Below are 16,965 nucleotides of genomic sequence, written 5' to 3'. Positions count from 1 at the left end.
AGAGAGGCAAGGGATGCATACATAGAGGAAGCAGAAAGGGGGATATGTGAATGAGGGGAAATATTGAAAAGAATAAGGGGGGAAGGAAAGCTTTGATCTCAGGACAATGTGAAAAAGTATAGGAAAAACTGAGGAAGGCGAGGATGACAAGAGAATGGATTATGTGGGAAAAGGAAGGTGTTAAGAAGAGGTGGCAAAAGCCAGGCTTCATACATAAGAACACACATCTGAAGAGCATTAAGTGTGCTTCCTGCCCTTTTCAGCATCCTGAACACCTATCCTAGCAGGAACATCTTTTTTTTAAAAAGGGGAAAAAAGAAAAGTGGGGGCCTGATTTTTTGTCATCTCTATAAAGGTGACCTTGGCTTCAGACTTCAATCACTTGCAGTTACTCACAGGAACTCACTTGCACACTCAAACTAAGCAGAAAAGGACTGAACTCACCGCTGATTGGCTCATGAAGTTCAATCCTGCTTGATCACTATCTCCGCCAGCCCAAGGGCCAGCTTTGACAGGTGGGCAGGACTACCCACCTGTCTACCACATGATGTCATGATGATTGACAGATGGGCAATCCTGGGTTGGGGAGGAGATAAGGATCTGGCCCACTGGATCAAAAAGACCCCCCTGCCTTAAGTGAACCCTAAAAACAATAAGATGAAGCTGGCTTTAAAATATTGTGGGCTAAGAACAGCTCACTCGCACTCCCCAACCATAATACAGTTACTGCATCCCTACTTATCCAGTTTACTTTGTTCCTCTTCATTTACTCCTTACAAACTGCTTTGCGCTCTGTTTCTACTTCTCTGCAGTCATTTTCCCTTCTCTGGCTGAGCTACACTTTGCAGTTTAATAGTGCTTGCCTCACTTTACCAACCCATTTTTCTGACCCCATCAATTGCGGGCAGAAGTCAGCAGCTATAAAAAGGTTGCCATGACAACATCCTGGGGGGCTATAATTCAGCTGTGATCAATACCAGAAGCAGTTGCTTCAGCGTTTTCATCAAGGAAAATAAACTAATTTTAAATGGAATAATTCTGTCCCTCCTAAACCACTCAACAAAGGTGGTGACAGATGAGTGGGGCAAATTTTGAGGAGCCTTCAGCCAGCAGCGTGAGGACATGCACAGTTGTGGGATTTTTCTCTGGAAAACTGAACACTTTTCCTTCAAAGATTCAAAGTCCCAACCTTTAGAACAGGACATACTCTAAAAAGTACTAGAAGATATGTGTGGGTATAGAGGTGCCAACAGGATTTTCTGGACCCATTACACTGTTGGTGGATTGGGCCTTCTGACCCACTTGCAAAAAAGGACACAGATTTGCATGAAGTTTGCTTATACTTTGTGTCCTATGCAAATCTATGTCCTCTTTTGCAGGTGAAGTCAAGGACCCAAAAATAAATCAATGGCCATAATTGTATTTCCATACTAGAAAGGGCACAACCTGTTGAATTTCTGCCTGCTACACACCTATTAAAAGCACAAGATCCCTGCTTCCCCCCCCCATGCCAACCCTAAACCAAAGTTGCAATCTTGCAGCCATTTACTTGGAAGTAAGCCTATTGAACACAAAGACTTCAGAGTGGGCATGCTTTTGTATTGTAAGTTAATTATACAGCAAATTCTTAATGAGTGCCTGGTCTTAATGTCTGCACAGTAGGAGACAAACCTTTGCAAGTTTTCACATTTGCATTTGCCATTTGGTGTGTTTGTATGTGGGATTCTTTAACACCCACCGACATATAATGTCTAGTAATATTTGCAGAAAATAACTTCTTCTAAGGAGTACTTGAGCTCAGATGAGCCTACTACAGAAAGAAGTATCTTGGTTGGGGGGGGGGGGAGGAAGAGAAAACCGGAGATTCCAAGGCCTAGAAAATGAGACAGGAAGGAAAAGTACATTAACTAATTGAGAGGGGAAAAACAGTAGTTCTTTAGGACCTCAGTGAGGGATTACTGTTGCCTGGCGTACCAAAAACACTGAAAGGTAGGAGCAGTCAGTCTGGCTCATCTCACAGAAATGGCTTTGAAGGGTACCTGCACATTTTGTTTCATAACTTATTTTCTAGAGACTTATTACTTTTAAAAAATGAAAGCTTGGAGTCTGGGGGCCCTGCTGGCTGCGGACCTGGTACATCAGTACCCCTATGCCCACCTTGACTGCTTGTATGGGTGTATGTACGGATGTACCCTTCTTAGTGGTTTCATTAGCTTTTAATTCAATTCTAAGCGCTGCATTTTATATCTACTCTTTTATATCTCCATGGCGCAGAGTGGTAAGCGGCGGTAACGCAGCCGAAGCTCTGCTCACGGCCGGAGTTCGATTCCAACGGAAGGAGGAAGTCGAATCTCTGGTAAAAGAGGTCGAGGTCCACTCAGCCTTCCATCCATCCGTGGTCGGTAAAATGAGTACCAGGCATATGCTGGGGGGTAAAGAAAAGCCGGGGAAGGAACTGGCAATCCCACCCCATATATACGGTCTGCCTAGTAAACGTCGCCAGACGTCACCCTAAGAGTCAGAAACGACTCGCACTACAAGTGCGGGGCCACCTTTACCTTTCTGAGTCAGGACAGGATAGAGAATATGACATAAAAACCCACCCTCAGTACCAAGTTCCTGGGAGCTTTCATTCCGTTTATGTATTTAGAAGATACATGCTTCTGTTAGTTCAGGTGCTAGTGTAATTGTACCCTATTTAGATTTCAAGAAGGCCAGGCAGAGAGGTGAAGCCCAGTGAATAAAAAGAGCTTTTGGCATCAGAGTACTTCTTGGAGAAGGCTGTAAGTCAGTCTTAGACATCCAGAGAGAAATCCAAGAACTAGGTGAAATTATATGCTACCACCTAAAGATAGGATTTTTAATTTATGGAGAAAACAGCATACCCTCCAACCACCCAGTTTGGCTTCTACTAAATTTCCAACGTTGTAGCTATGTTAGTTGCAAAAAACCCACAAAGAGTCTTGTGGCACCTTAAAAATGAACAGATTTATTAAGGCATAAACTTTTGAGGATTAGTATCTGCTAATGCCATACTAAAAGCTTATACCATAATAAATTGTTAGTCTTTAAGGTGCCACAAAAGTCTTTGTTCATTTTAGATGCTGCACTAGACACAACCTCCAGCTTTATCACTTCCTGCTCTCCACTTTACAAAGCAACGCTGCGAGTCTTGATTTGTGCTAGAAGCAGCTCTGAATAACTGCTGGCTTTTATCTTTCCAAAACGAGAGCGCCCATTGTTTCTTTGTCCCAGCATGCTTCCATGCAACTTGCAACCATTTTTTTCTGGGCCTAAACTATTTCAGTCTCTCTCAGAAACACCATCTTAAGGTTGTCACAGACCATAGACCTCTTCACCTTTACCAGCAACATATTTACTCCACATTTTGTTTTAACATCTAGCCTGAGTCCTGTGAAATTCAGAAATTAGCTCACTGCCTGTCAGTTCAACCTAATGATGATGTTGCTGCTACTGCTGATGGGATTTTCCCTTTGATCAAAAGCTGAGGTAAGGCTTTCATTGATTTTTGAAGTTGTATTCAAAAGTTGGGTCACAGACCATTTCACATTTTTCTTTAATTACAAGCCAGTAGGTGCACTGACTGCATTAACTTAAAACTCATTTTATTTAGAAAAGGCAGTGATAAGACTACTGCTAAAGAAACCCTCCCTGGACCCCAAGGCAACCCTGTAGCAAATGGATGCATCCTCCCACCCAAGCTGTGCTTTGTCCGTGCCCCAAGGATTTCCCCCCCAGAAAATTGTCTTTTTAATATGTGACATAACAGAGAATGACAGCTCCCATTTAAAGAATGGCAGGTTGTTTTAAAAACAGGAGCAATTTAAGAATAGGACCCTCTGAAAAATTCAGTAAGTAAAGCACAGTGAATGTACAATAAAAGTCTCATCTGGAAGAGGCCCCCAAAGTCGGCTCACTCAAGACTTTCCCTGAGGGTGGATTTTTCATGATCAGTCTCCCTATAATTACCTAAGTGATCCTGGGGGAAAAAATGACCCTTGAGGAGTTAAATATTACAACTTTATCTTATGGGCTAGAGTTCAACTCCATCCATTGGGCTTTCCTCTGCTTTTCTGTTTCAGTTGTGTTCTCTACCCAGCCAGCAATAAAGAACCAAGTTTGCCTGCAGTAACCAGCTCTATTTCTCATTTTCATTTTATACAAGTGTTTGAAATGTTGAATGGACTGGATGAGGGCCAATAAACTGAAGCTCAATCCTGACAAGATGGAGGTACTGCTGAAAGATAGGTCTGACTGCAATGGCATTAACCTGTTCTGGATGCCTCTCTAAGGGGATCAGGTTCATAGCTTGGGGGCACTGATCATCCTCCAGATACAAAGCTCGATCCAAGTGAGCTGTGGCATGAAGCATTTCACCAGCAGAGGCCTCTCCCGGTCAGCACCTGGCCCCAACTGTCTACCCTATTAACATTCCATTTGGGCTACTGCCATGTGTTGTACATGAGGCTGACTTTGAAGAACGCTCAGAAACTGGCTGATCAAAAAACAGTAGCTACTGACTGGGACCAGGCAAAGGGAACACATCTGATCAGTTTGAAACATGACCACACTCAGTCAGTTTCTGAGCCCAATTCAAAGTGCTGGTGGCATAACCTCTTATAATCCTAAATGGCTTGGGACCGGCTCACATGGAACCTGTAGATCATCTTGGAAAACTGTTCGCCAGGTGTGCCTGCCTTCTGATGTTATGCCGGAGGAAATCAGCAAGGATCTTTTTAATTGTTGTACCTCCGGTTTTATTTCTACTATTATGTTGACTTCTTAAACATTTTCTAAAATTGCTTGATTGGGATACCAATTATATTAACTAATTATTTTGTGAACCACCCTGGCAGTAGAAATACTGGAAGGCAGCCTGGTTTTTTTTTTTTTAAACCCAAAACAAATAGTTGCATCATGTATGATCTCAACTTTTTCTTAGCAAGTCCGGATTGCCCAACCAAGTATTTTTTACTACCATGAGCAGAGCTTGGAAAAGCTACTTTTTTGAACTACAATTCCCATCAGCCCCAGACAGCATGGTCACTGGATTGGGCTGATGGGAGTTGTAGTTCAAAAAAGTAACTTTTCCAAGCTCTGACCATGAGGTAGATTCCATGTCTAGAATTTCTTGAAAAATACAAAAAGCCGATGAAGTCAGGGAGAGAACCAACTAGTGCTTCTCTGGTGGGTGGGCAAAAGACAGAATTGATATTAAAATGTGGAGGAAAGAATAGACACACATGCTCAGCATCTGTAGCCACAGGGGGCATGCCTGGTGCACATCTTTTTTGTCTTTTAGGCACAGGTGAACATATTTCTTCTTTCACAGACTTAACTTGTAATGTTATTATTTTTAACTTAGGCAGTTTGATTTTGCTATCTGGAGAGATTATTTTAGTCTGCTAGTTTTCGTGTACTTACTAGGTTCTTCCTACTTTTGGCAACTTCCCTAGGAACTTTATATCAAGTGTGTGGAATGTAAATAAACAAACATGGATAATATAGCCACCCCTTACCTTTTCCGGCAGTATGAAGACAGACTGGAAGCGGTTAGGGATATGTGAGAACACAAACTGCCATTCTAATTTTTAGAAACAGATTGGCATGAAAATAATTTCTGAAGTTTTTTTTTTTAACATTGTTTGCAATGAAGCTAGAGGATGCTTTGATTATAACACCCCATCCAGCCATGCTTAATTGTTAAAAATTCAACAAGACACAAATCCAGTTCCATGAAGGTTGAGGGCTTTTGGAGTTTATTAAAAAAAAAGTAATGAAATTAAATACAAAAAGTTCTAATGCAATATTAAAGTTGGAAATTTAAAATACCCTTCTCCCTCTGGGAAATGCAACATGAACGTTTTAAGAGTAGCTGAAAATTACTCACACTGAACTGATGTGGTAATTTAATGAGGTATGAGCAAAACAGGAAAGTCTCCTTAATATTCAGTGACTCAAATTCCACTGGTATTCTTCTTTACTGAAAATGGAAAAAATACTCAGTAAAGCATGAACACTACCCAGTGCCTTAAATATTTGGCATTTGACTTGGTGTCTTTTCACTGGCTACCTTTGACACTATCTGTGGAGAAGTGCTTTTATATTCACCACAAGCAAACTTGCGTTGTCACCTCAGTTCCCACACTCTATTTCCCTCAAACCACTCCTTTCTCCGGTGTAGCTGAGAGGTGGGAATGCTGACAAAAAGCCCTAAAGATACAGTAGAGGAGAACAGAAGAGGAGTGCCAGCAAGGGAAAATGTTTTTCCTACACAGGCAAATTGCTTGCATAGTCCACACCTGTTTAGACTGCAGTGCTCTTACCCCAACTCATGTCCTCTTAACTCCGAGCACTAACAGGTAGATGTGATTCTTGCAATTCCCCTCAGGCTTTAATATTTGGGTCCATGTGCGGCTCTCAAGCCTGTTCAACACACAATGGCCCACAGCAGATTAAGGACACTGTGTTTCTATGCTTGGAGAACAAGAATCTCAGCACCCACCCCCTTGCCACCCCCTCACAACTTGAACAGCGAGTAGAAAAGCTTGAGACAGCTGCATGGTAAAAGAGGCAGTAAACTCACAGCTGAAACAAGCCCATAAATCAGAGCATGTAAGTCTGCATTCTCACACTCCCTCATTCCTTTGCATCCATCTCCAAGGCACGTGCACACAATTTTTACTCCTCAAGTGCTAAAGCAGCACACAGATAGTATCAGAGACCTGAAATCAGCATACAAAAGCATCACTGATGCCCGTGTGACAAGACACTTTTATACTACCCCTCTGTAGTCAAACAAATTTTCCTGATTAAAAACCTGTCGACCATAGACCATAACTTAGAAAGGGGGGAAGATATGAATATCTGTACCACAGGCACTGACTCTTCTCATACTTTCATGCCCATTTGAGTAGTTATCATCTGTACACCGCCTTAGTCTCCACACTGACCTGTTGGGGAAACCACTGCATTCTTCATGCCATCAATCTAACCTGATGTTTCTCACTATTTGCCAAGTTTATACAAGTTGCAGGAATTGGTGATACTCTTGTGCCAATGCACTGAATAGATATTAAACATGACAACTTTAGTTACTACTCAAAATTATGACTGGCATATGAAAGCTGGTACACATTTCCCCAAGCAGCTCATTCTCAATCATTCCACCTCTGCCAGGCGCACAGAAAGAGAGGACACACAATTCCCGTAACTCCTATAATGCTTTCAACAATGATCACGGACATTAGGCCCAGATAATTCACACCCCAATGAGAAGTGCAGGATTTTGCCAGACATGCGCATACGCACACAAAAGTGCAGGGACACTTTGTTATAATATTCATACCCATGTCTGATACAGAAACAGCACACACACTCTTATTCATCACAGTCCCTGCAGCCAAACCACAATCTTGAAATGTCTACACGCCTTTTAAATTCAGTGGGGCTGTGTATGGTCCAGCTGTGGGTGGGGAGAGGTGGGTGAAGAGGAGATATTCATCAGTCCTGGTCCATCCCAAATGTGCAGAATTATCAGGTCACTTATGAATTTGTCTTCACACAACAGCTGCTTTCTGCACTAAGGGGAGCAGAGCAGTTTGCATAGAAGGTGACTTGCAATATTCCTGCCGAGCTGGATTGCTGGAACATGCAATCCCCACACTCGTGCCTTGGGTTTATGGCTACTGCCAACAATTCCCAGTACCTTCATTCACATAGAAAGGCATCTGAACCAATTTATTTTTATGCACCAGTATGTTTAAAAGCCACAGTCCTTTACAACTCCCGCTCCCGCACCCTGCGGTATTTGCATGCCCACTGTGGATTTTTTTCCCACTTAAATCCCAGAAAATTAGCTTTTTCCTGACTCCATTTTTGTTTCTGCAATCCAGGTCATAACGAGAACGTTGAAATGATGGCATAGGAAACCACAAGATTAGAGAGAGGGGTGGGGGAGAAGAGAAAATGGGAAAATAACTTGAAGATGGAGAGCAAGAAAGGAGGATATAAATCAAGGATCGAAAATAAAAGTGTGCAAGGATAATGCGTTTTATAAACACAGACAGTTACAGCAAGGACAGAGCAGGCTGGATGGGGTTGGGGTGTGAATAGATATATCTATCTATCTGTATATATATATTTATATATATATATATATATATAAATTCAATGGGGGTTTGAGTCTATTCTTGGGGTTTCCCCCCTTCTCATTGGTCTCTGTGCAGGGGTGGCTGTTTCCACCATCTCCTCTTCTCCACTGTCCACCCTCAGGAAGATGCCTCTGATGCTTGCTGTCCAGGGGTCATCACCTCATTCCAGTTTGCCTTGGTGATAAAGAGAGTGACGGAAGCATCTGGATGATGCGTAGCGAGGAGTAGCTCAACAGTTCCCTTTCCCACTGGCCCCTCAAAAGGTCTCCTTTTGGGGTTGCAGCCTGTGGTATTGGGGGAGGAAGATAGAAGGATCACCTCATTAGCCGCTCTCTCTGGAGGAGGGGACCATGTTCATTTTGGCACGCTTATCACCAGCTACGTTTTTTGGTTCAGGCTTTCTATTTATGCCTGCAGCAGGCTTACCATTGCAATGGAGGTTGAACCACAAACGGGTGTGAGCTGCAACCTGCCCTCCCACCCCACCTTCCTCTGCAGTCGGCTGGAAGAAGGGCAAGTAGACTCAACACCAGCCATCTATCATGTTTGCTTTTAGGCTGATACGGGTCCAACCCCAGCAAAATCCCCTTCCCTATGGTTTTGCAAGAAGGGTACATTTGGTGCCTAGAAATGGAGCAGTAATTGTTCCTCTCCATTCATAAGAAGGGGAGACAAAAAGAGGAAATGCTCTCCACTCGCCACCCAAGGGAAATCTTCAGGAGACTCCCAGCTGTGTGCCCTCATTAACTTGCCATCAGTCAGTGCTGAAGCCCCTTCCATTGACTAGCTTCACCTCATTTCTCATCAGCTTACTAGGTATCAAAGGTATTCCTTTCACCTTATAAAGTGACAGAAATGGTGACTTTCCCTTGATAAACCAAAGATTGCTTCCTGAAGTGGAGGGCCCCTCTTGCCAAAAGGAGCTCTTTCCACCCATCTAGGGCATGCTGTTGTGCCTTTTGAGGCACTAATGGTCGATCCAAAGGGCAGCCAACTTAATGGACATAAACCCCATTACCATCCCTGCCCCCAAAGGGAAGCTGTAGAAAAAAAGAGGCCAGAGGTTGTTGCTTGAGGAGAGGCCATCGCACAAGAAATGCCCTTGGGCACAGGTTATGCACAAGAAGTTTTCCATTCCCCTCTGCCAAAGTCTCTAGGAGCTGGAAAGATGCTCCACTTGGATGGTGCTGGTGCTAACCGTGAGACAGATGTCTTTGTGATGTTCCGAAGTCTTGTAAGGGGTAAGGTCAAAGGAGCACTGGGGTGGGGGGTTGGGAGGGTTGTCTCCAGAAGGGCCCCCTGCTCCCCCACCACCTTGTGATTGGAAGTGCTGCTGCTGCGAGGCCTGTGCCTGAGCCTGGACTTGAGCCTGGACTTGAGCCTGGACTTGAGCCTGGACTTGAGCCTGGACTTGAGCCTGGACTTGAGCCTGGACTTGAGCCTGGACTTGAGCCTGGACTTGAGCCTGGACCACAGCCACCTGTTGCTGGGCATCAGGAATATTGTGTTTCCGCATATGCTTCATCAGGTACGTCTCCTGTAATTGAAGGGAGATGGAAAATAAAACCAGAGAGAGACAGGCCAACTATCTCCTCCACTTCAACAGAGAAGCCAGGGGGAGAGGGTACCCCAGTGGGAATCTTGCTTCCAAAGCACTGATGCAGCAGTGCCTGTCTGGTCCTCCAGCTGCCTCTCTTGCAACCCAGGCGGTACTTACTGAGGTGTAAGCCCGATTGCACATGGAGCAGTTGTAGATCTTGGCATGCTTCACCGTGTGGGTGGCCAGATGAACCTCCAACGAGGTGGCATCTGTGTATGCACGGTGGCAATTGTGGCACTTGAATGGTTTGTCTTTGTTGTGCTGCCGTCTGTGAGACTAGAGAGTTTGAGGGGAGACAAAGTGGAATGAATTGGAGGTTAGACTTCATATTCCTTCATCCCCACTCTTGATACTACTTGTGATTCAGCAATCAGGGTGGAACTCAGTACTAAACGTTTGTTGATGAACGGAATCTGTCAGTGTGACAGGGAGGGGGCAATTGTTCATAACCCTCCTCGCCCTGTGCACTCCCAACATCTGGTCAGGAGGGTTGGGGGATCTTCTGGAGCAGATTCAGAGGGGTTGCTCCAGGAGGAAGGAACAATCACAGAAAAATGTTCTCTTCCACATTCTGATATAAGATTATTTAAGTCAGCAGAGAATTCCACCCTTAAGAACAAGCACTAGTCTTGGTATCATAGGCTCACTCAGCCTGCCATGAAGATCACTTGTGACCTTTGTCCAGTCTCTTATTCTCAGTCTCTCCTATCTCACAGGCCTGAGCTCCTCAAAGGAGAAGATTAGTGAAACAAAGTGTGGGGGGTTATGCATGCCACCCTGACCTTTGAGAAAGGTGGGATGTAGATGATATAAATAGCTTGCCTGTCTCATAAACATAAATGTATGCAAATATATTGGTTGACATCACTTTGAGTGCCTTAAGCACAAAGGCAATTAACCAATAGCAAGAGCAAGTTTAAAGTCTCAGATGTGTACGACAAAGGTGGGGAACCTCTGGTCCTCCAGATGTTGCTAAACTACAACTCCCATCATCCCTGGCCCTTTGCCATACTTGCTGAGGTTGATGGGAGTTGTAATTCAGCAAACATTTGGAGGGCCAAGGTTTTCCACACCTGATGTAGGGTTCTGGAGGATGTGGAATCTGTTCCACAAAAGGTGTCATTCCACTGGCCAAGAATGCTGGATATCACCCTTCGGCAGGAACCTTTAACCTCCTCTCAAGGGGATACAAACAGGGCCACAGCAAACAGTTGACCATTACAAAAAGAGAACAGCCAGAGATGGCTGCCAAAGGCTGCTAGTGCTGAGAAGACAGGTGATGGTGGCAGTGGCCCAAAGCACCTTGGAGAAAGAAGGGCAGGGCAATGCAAGGCAGATAAACGGGATCTAACAGCATATCAGGCTACGGATGTCTGTCTGGGCTACGAAGGAAGGAGAGTCATCTCCTCTGTCTGGTTGATGGTACTGGCAAAGAGGCTACTGTTTGAACCTCCAGCCCTCAATTAAAGAATAGTCTCAGTTTAAGTGGACAGTGTGCTGTGATTTCGCATCTGTCCAGGGGAAGACCGGTCTAACAAAATCTTGCTTCAGGTGTTGTGTCCCAAGTTCAATCCTGGGCCAGGTTCTCCTTCTACCCATCTCTTTTCTCATCCTCTCACTGTATTTTCTCCCTTATCCATTTCTTTGGTTTTTAACAATGTTGTAAGTCACATGGATAATAGTTTTCCTGCTCCAAACTCATATTAATGTTCAAGTTGATCAGTATAAAAGGATACAAGTACACCCTAAGGCAGGGATGGGGAGACTTCAGCCCACAAGGCCTTTTTGGGGAAGGCACACCTACCCACCCCACACCTGACATCGCACAACATTAGGTGTGGGGCAGGTAAGGGCGGATTGTTCCAAAGGAACAATCGGGAGCTTAAAGTGGGTTCCCAATTGCTCCCTTACTAGAAACCTCCCAACCACCCAACAGCTGATGGGCGGTAGGAGCGGACCTTCCTAAAGAAGGAAAAGCTGTTTCTGTTCAATGAAAACCACGTCTCCCTCCCAGTGTGCTAACCCCAGTGGCAGTGGCAGCAGGGAGAAATAAGTCTCCACTCCCTTTCCCCCCATCACTGCTGTGACCACAACAACAGGATGAGGGGCAGAATTCTTTCTCTCCTTTGTTCTACCCTACCCCCTGCTGGCCAATCAACCTGTCAATCATGTGATATCATAGTGATGTGATTGACAGATGAATGGCCCCACCCACCTGTCAAATTTGGACCGTAAGGCCAATACTGATAAGGATCTGGCCCATGGAACCGAAAAGGTTCCCCACCCCTGCCCTAAGGCTTATTTTATCTATCTATCTATCTATTTATTTATTATTTGATTTATATCCTGCCCTTCCTCCTAGTAGGAGCTTTCCACAATCCTCAAGTCACTATTTTAATTTTTAGAAACAGCAATATTCTGTAATGCATGATTTCCCCCTGCAACTCATTCAACTTGTAGATATTTATGTTAACAAGCAGATTTCACACACCTCCAAGAGTGGTTCACAATAAGCAACAGCAGCTGTTTTGAATTCAGCACCACTTAAGGTTTGGCACCATTCATACCCATGATAGCCATTAAATTTTCTAAAAGATGTTCCTAACTACCTACCGCAACAGCCTGCATCTACTGATCCTCCTATGATCCAAATCAAACTACACCACAGTAACTGGACAAAAGCCACACATCAGCATCCTTGTCTTGTTAAACACTCAAATTTCTTGTAGTTTTTCAGGCTACCTATTTTGATTCAAAATTGTAAGCCTGTAGCAGAGGAAGACTGGTTTGTTTTATTTATTGTACAATGCCTAGCGAACCCTTCAGACACTTAACGCAGTATTACTACTAAAACAGTAATACTGGGATGGATCCAGCTGTTAGTTGAACTTGGGTCCCACAGAAATCAGTGAGGAGCTGTCTTCCCCCCAACCCCCAAAACAGTAAGTCTGGGGACTTCAATATGTTCACTATTCTTCTACATCTTGATCAACTTATCCTTATACTAAACAAACTCCCTGCTCATTCTATGCTGTTCACACAATCCTGGTCACAACCACATAACCCTGTGTTTCATTCCTGCATTCTCTTCCTCAGCACAAAACCACAAGTAGGTCAGAGCATGATACAAAGGACAGCCACAGTGATACTCCTGCTGCACTGGAGAATGAACAAATAAGAGATGTCTCCTTTTGTAACTCCAATGCTCTCCACGCATGACCCCTTTCCATCAGTCTGCTCTGGGGCACAGAAGTGAGGGACTATATAGTGTCCCACTTCAAACGAGAGTATGAAGCAAGTTTACAACCTTACCTGCAGGTTGGAGAGCTGTGTGAAAGCCTTTTCACACCCAGGGTGAGCACATTTGTAGGGCCGGTCTCCAGTATGAATCCTACCACAGAAAGGAAAAGCACAAAAGGAAGATTAGCAGAATAAAAACCCAAACAGAATCCCACTCCCAAAAGATGCCCTGCAGTTGTGCTAAGCAAGAGATGAACTACCCACCACCAAGCTTATTCATTCACTTCCCTGGTGAGCACCCCCGTCATCCACTTCCTCATTCAACCTCGCTAGCTAAGAGGGAAAGCATGCACGATCATGCAAGAACAAAAGGAGAGGGACAAGCAGCTCATGGGCAAAAAGTAAGCTCAGCTATCACAGTCACCTGTGGCAGGACCAAAGAACAAGACTTCTGTTCAAGCTGATGTCTGCGAGTTCTTTTATTCTGCCCTCCACAACAGTGCCAAAGGACGATCCCACGGATCCATTAATCTGCCTTCCCTTTCCAAAACACCAACACCGCCCTCAATGCCAGGCCAACATTGCTAAAGAAAATTGCACACCTTGCTATCCCCTGAAAAGCCAATGGAAGCTTCCACACACACTTACTCCAAATCTTGCCCCCCCTCCACTGTCCCTTTGGTTGAGACCCTAATGGCCCATGTCTGCCCCCCCTCTCTCTCTGTGACCCCCTGGGGGAGAACTGAAAGGAGAATTTCCCCAGGGCCAGCTCATGCCTGCCTCTGCCCTGGCATGGTCAGTGTCTCTTCTGCAGTCCCCACTCCATCCTCTCTGGTGGGCCGCTTCCTTCCAATTGACAGGGCTGGTCACATCCCCCGCCCGCCCCCTGCATGCTTGGCGTGCGTGCTCCAAAAAGGTGCATGCTGACGGCACGGGGGGCCAGGCTGGGCCCCCAGCCTCCTTGGCCCTTACCGTGTGTGCTGCTGTAGGTGGGAGAGCTGGCGGAACGCCTTCTGGCAGTAGCGGCACGTGTAGGGTTTGACCCCCGAATGGATGCGGAGGTGCTGGGCCAGGTAGGACGTGTTGGCGAAGCTCTTGGAGCAGTGAGGGCACTTGTGCGGCTTGACAATCGCCGTGTGGAGCTTGGAGTGGATCCTGCCGAAGAGGAGGAGCAGGGGCAGCAGTTGGACATGACCGCCAGCGGGCTAGCAATGACAACATGAGGAACAGCACCATGCTGTCTGGCTACAGTGGAGGAAAACCAAGTGGGATTCTTGCCCTACACTCCAACAGAGGGAGCAAAAGACTAAGGCCGAGCTACACCAGGAGGTCAGAGAGAGGAGTTATGCGGTGGCAGCAGTGTGTGCATCGGAAGCCCAGGGCTGGGGTAGCTTGGGGGCTGTTTTTGGCAGTGTGGGGAGGCGGCCAGTCCTCACCTACAGATTTCTGTCTCCAACAGATAATATAATATGAATCCCTGTCTGATGGCTCAACAGCCCCTCATCACAGGTTGCTCTTCAGTAGAGGATCACACACCGAAGGGTGCCTTTGCTTGCTGCACAATCGAAGGGTGGAACCACGGGCAGTAAATGGCAGAGCCGCCCTGAGCAGCCTCTCCGTGGGTGCTTGGCTCACACTAAGAAGCTGGCAGCATGCAGCGCAGAGGCCTCCCCGCCCCCGTCTCCTTGGCCCTTACCGTGTGTGCTGCTGTAGGTGGGAGAGCTGGCGGAAGGCTTTCTGGCAGTAGCTGCAGGTGTAGGGTTTAGCCCCTGAATGGATGCGTATGTGCTGGGCAAGGTAGGAGCTGTTGGCGAAGCTCTTAGAGCAGTGAGGGCACTTATGCGGCTTTGCCTCGGTGTGGGATTTGGAGTGGATCTGCATCTCTGACTTGGAGTAGAATGTCAGGGAACACATCCGGCACCTGAGACCAGGATGGGAAGGAAAGAGACAGCATCACGCATCCATGCCCCCAATACCCTTCACAACCCCCCCCCCCAAAATATCTATGATTCACTTCCATTTCCTAACTAATTTCTGATGAAGCAGACACACAAACAGGCAGATAACAGCCACAATTCCAGTAGGTCAGGGGTGGGAATCCTTTTTCAGCTCAAGGACCACATTTCCTTATGGGCAACATTCTGGAGGCTGCATGAAATAACTGGGTGGGGCCAGAGGCAAAACTGATGGAGCAACAAACGGGCTAGGCTACATTCAAGCCACAAAAACACAAGTGGTTTCTACAGGCACCATTAGCTCAGAACAGGGGCAATGAGAGGTGTGACTTAAGGAGACTGGGGATGGCCTGGGCGGAGTTCCGAGAGCTGGACAGAGAGGACTTGAAGGCCACATGTGGTCCCCAGGGCCCAAGGTTCCCCACCCTACACTAAAATGTAGAGCAAAAGAAACCATGACAAATACCCTAGATCAGCCTTTCCCAACCAGTGTGCCTCCAGATGTTGTTGGACTACAACTCTCATCAGCCTCAGCTAGCATTGCCAATGGTCAGGAAAGATGGGAATTGTGGTCCAACAACATCTGGAGGCACACTGGTTGGGAAAGGCTGCCCTAGATGAATGCAAATTGAGACACCCAGTTACATGCAATTGCTTTCTGGTCCCTAGGGTTAATTGCTCATTTTACCCAACAATGCAATCTGACTCCATAGCCCATAATGTAATGACAGGTGCTTATCTTTCCAAACCATAGAGCTAATCTCTAACCTATTCCTAACACTGCACAAGCATTTAAAATTATCAGCACTTGATGGACTACCTTCAATGTTATCTGCGCAATCCACCACTCCTTTTCAGGTGGTAATAGCCACAATCCCAAGGATGAGAAGGGTTGCCGCTCAGTTGTGCAAAGGATAGCATGCAAATTGTTCCTTTTCTGCAGCTGATAAATAGGAAGCCCATGTACTTAGTCTTCAGTACTTTGGATTTCCCCTAGTACTGGATGGTCAATGTTGTTATGGCTGGCAGTGGGTCCAGTTTGGTCCCAAGATGGGGTTAACAAAGCCTGGTTTAAATTAAAGCCTAGATATTACTGGGCCTCCGAGTAGAAAAGTTAGTAACAAAACTAAATGGGTAGCTGTTAACTATGTCTTAATAAAATACAAAGAAAATTGAAGATTCCACCCCCAGATAAAATAGAAACACAAACCTGTGATTCGTTTGATTTGCATCTAGTCAAAATTATAGAACCCTCATGCCTATAGAAAAAAAAAACCTCAGCAAATACACACTCTCACGTCAAAATCAAAATCAAAACAAAAATAAGACAATATAAAGTTAACAAATTCTGAGATGTTAGGATTAAGCAGCTCACATTTATCTCTAGGAAAACTGGCCTCCAAACTGGGGCTGTCCAAACTGGGGCTGTCCAAACTGGGGCTGTCCAAACTGGGGCTGTCCAAACTGGGGCTGTCCAAACTGGGGCTGTCCAAACTGGGGCTGTCCAAACTGGGGCTGTCCAAACTGGGGCTGTCCAAACTGGGGCTGTCCAAACTGGGGCTGTCCAAACTGGGGAGAAGAGGCAGCCCCACCAGAGAATTGTAAACCCCCTCCAGCTTTGCACAGTTTAAGTGAACACTGAGAAGAGAGGGCCACAGTGGGGATCTGGAAGGAAAAGGGGCAGGCTTCTGCCCTTTCAAGCTCCTGTTTTCCCAATGAAGAAACAGGGCTCAATTGGGCAGTTATCCAGTTTTTACTTTGAACTAAGGTATCCACCTGGAACCCTAAAGACAACTGTTACGTACTTTAAGATCCTCAACTAGATACTCCTGAACTCGAAAGGACATGCATAATTCATGCTAACTCTTGAAAAACCTGAGAGTATGATGTATGTTCATATGCTGGGAGAGCAGAGAAATAGTACCAGAAGTGATACTGGGCCCAGAATTCAAATTCTGAAAGATCTCAGCAGAGTCCAAGCACAGTATCCAGTGAG

At 45.6% G+C, this 16,965-nt stretch overlaps 1 protein-coding gene across 5 annotated transcripts in view; it reads right to left on the bottom strand.

Annotated features, from left to right (window-relative positions):
- Nucleotides 1–5,747: 5,747 nt before the first annotated feature.
- Nucleotides 5,748–16,965, bottom strand: part of ZNF384 (zinc finger protein 384) — a 31,018-nt gene continuing 19,800 nt past the window's right edge. For 4 of the 5 annotated variants that reach the window (XM_061637193.1, XM_061637166.1, XM_061637183.1 and 1 more), the window contains exons 5-9: nucleotides 14,711–14,935; nucleotides 13,987–14,169; nucleotides 13,087–13,165; nucleotides 9,892–10,050; nucleotides 5,748–9,711 (exon numbers count right to left, since the gene is read on the bottom strand). In XM_061637193.1, the coding sequence (XP_061493177.1) occupies nucleotides 9,328–9,711; nucleotides 9,892–10,050; nucleotides 13,087–13,165; nucleotides 13,987–14,169; nucleotides 14,711–14,935 (1,030 nt within the window). In that variant the 3' untranslated portion in view covers nucleotides 5,748–9,327. The remainder of the gene's footprint in view (nucleotides 9,712–9,891; nucleotides 10,051–13,086; nucleotides 13,166–13,986; nucleotides 14,170–14,710; nucleotides 14,936–16,965) is intronic. The other variant, XM_061637175.1, reaches the window with a different exon arrangement.

Source organism: Rhineura floridana, chromosome 1 (assembly GCF_030035675.1).
Source record: "Rhineura floridana isolate rRhiFlo1 chromosome 1, rRhiFlo1.hap2, whole genome shotgun sequence".
Classification (NCBI taxonomy): Eukaryota; Metazoa; Chordata; class Lepidosauria; order Squamata; family Rhineuridae; genus Rhineura; species Rhineura floridana.
Note: the sequence above shows the minus strand (reverse complement) of the source record. Positions and strands in the feature narration are given on the sequence as shown.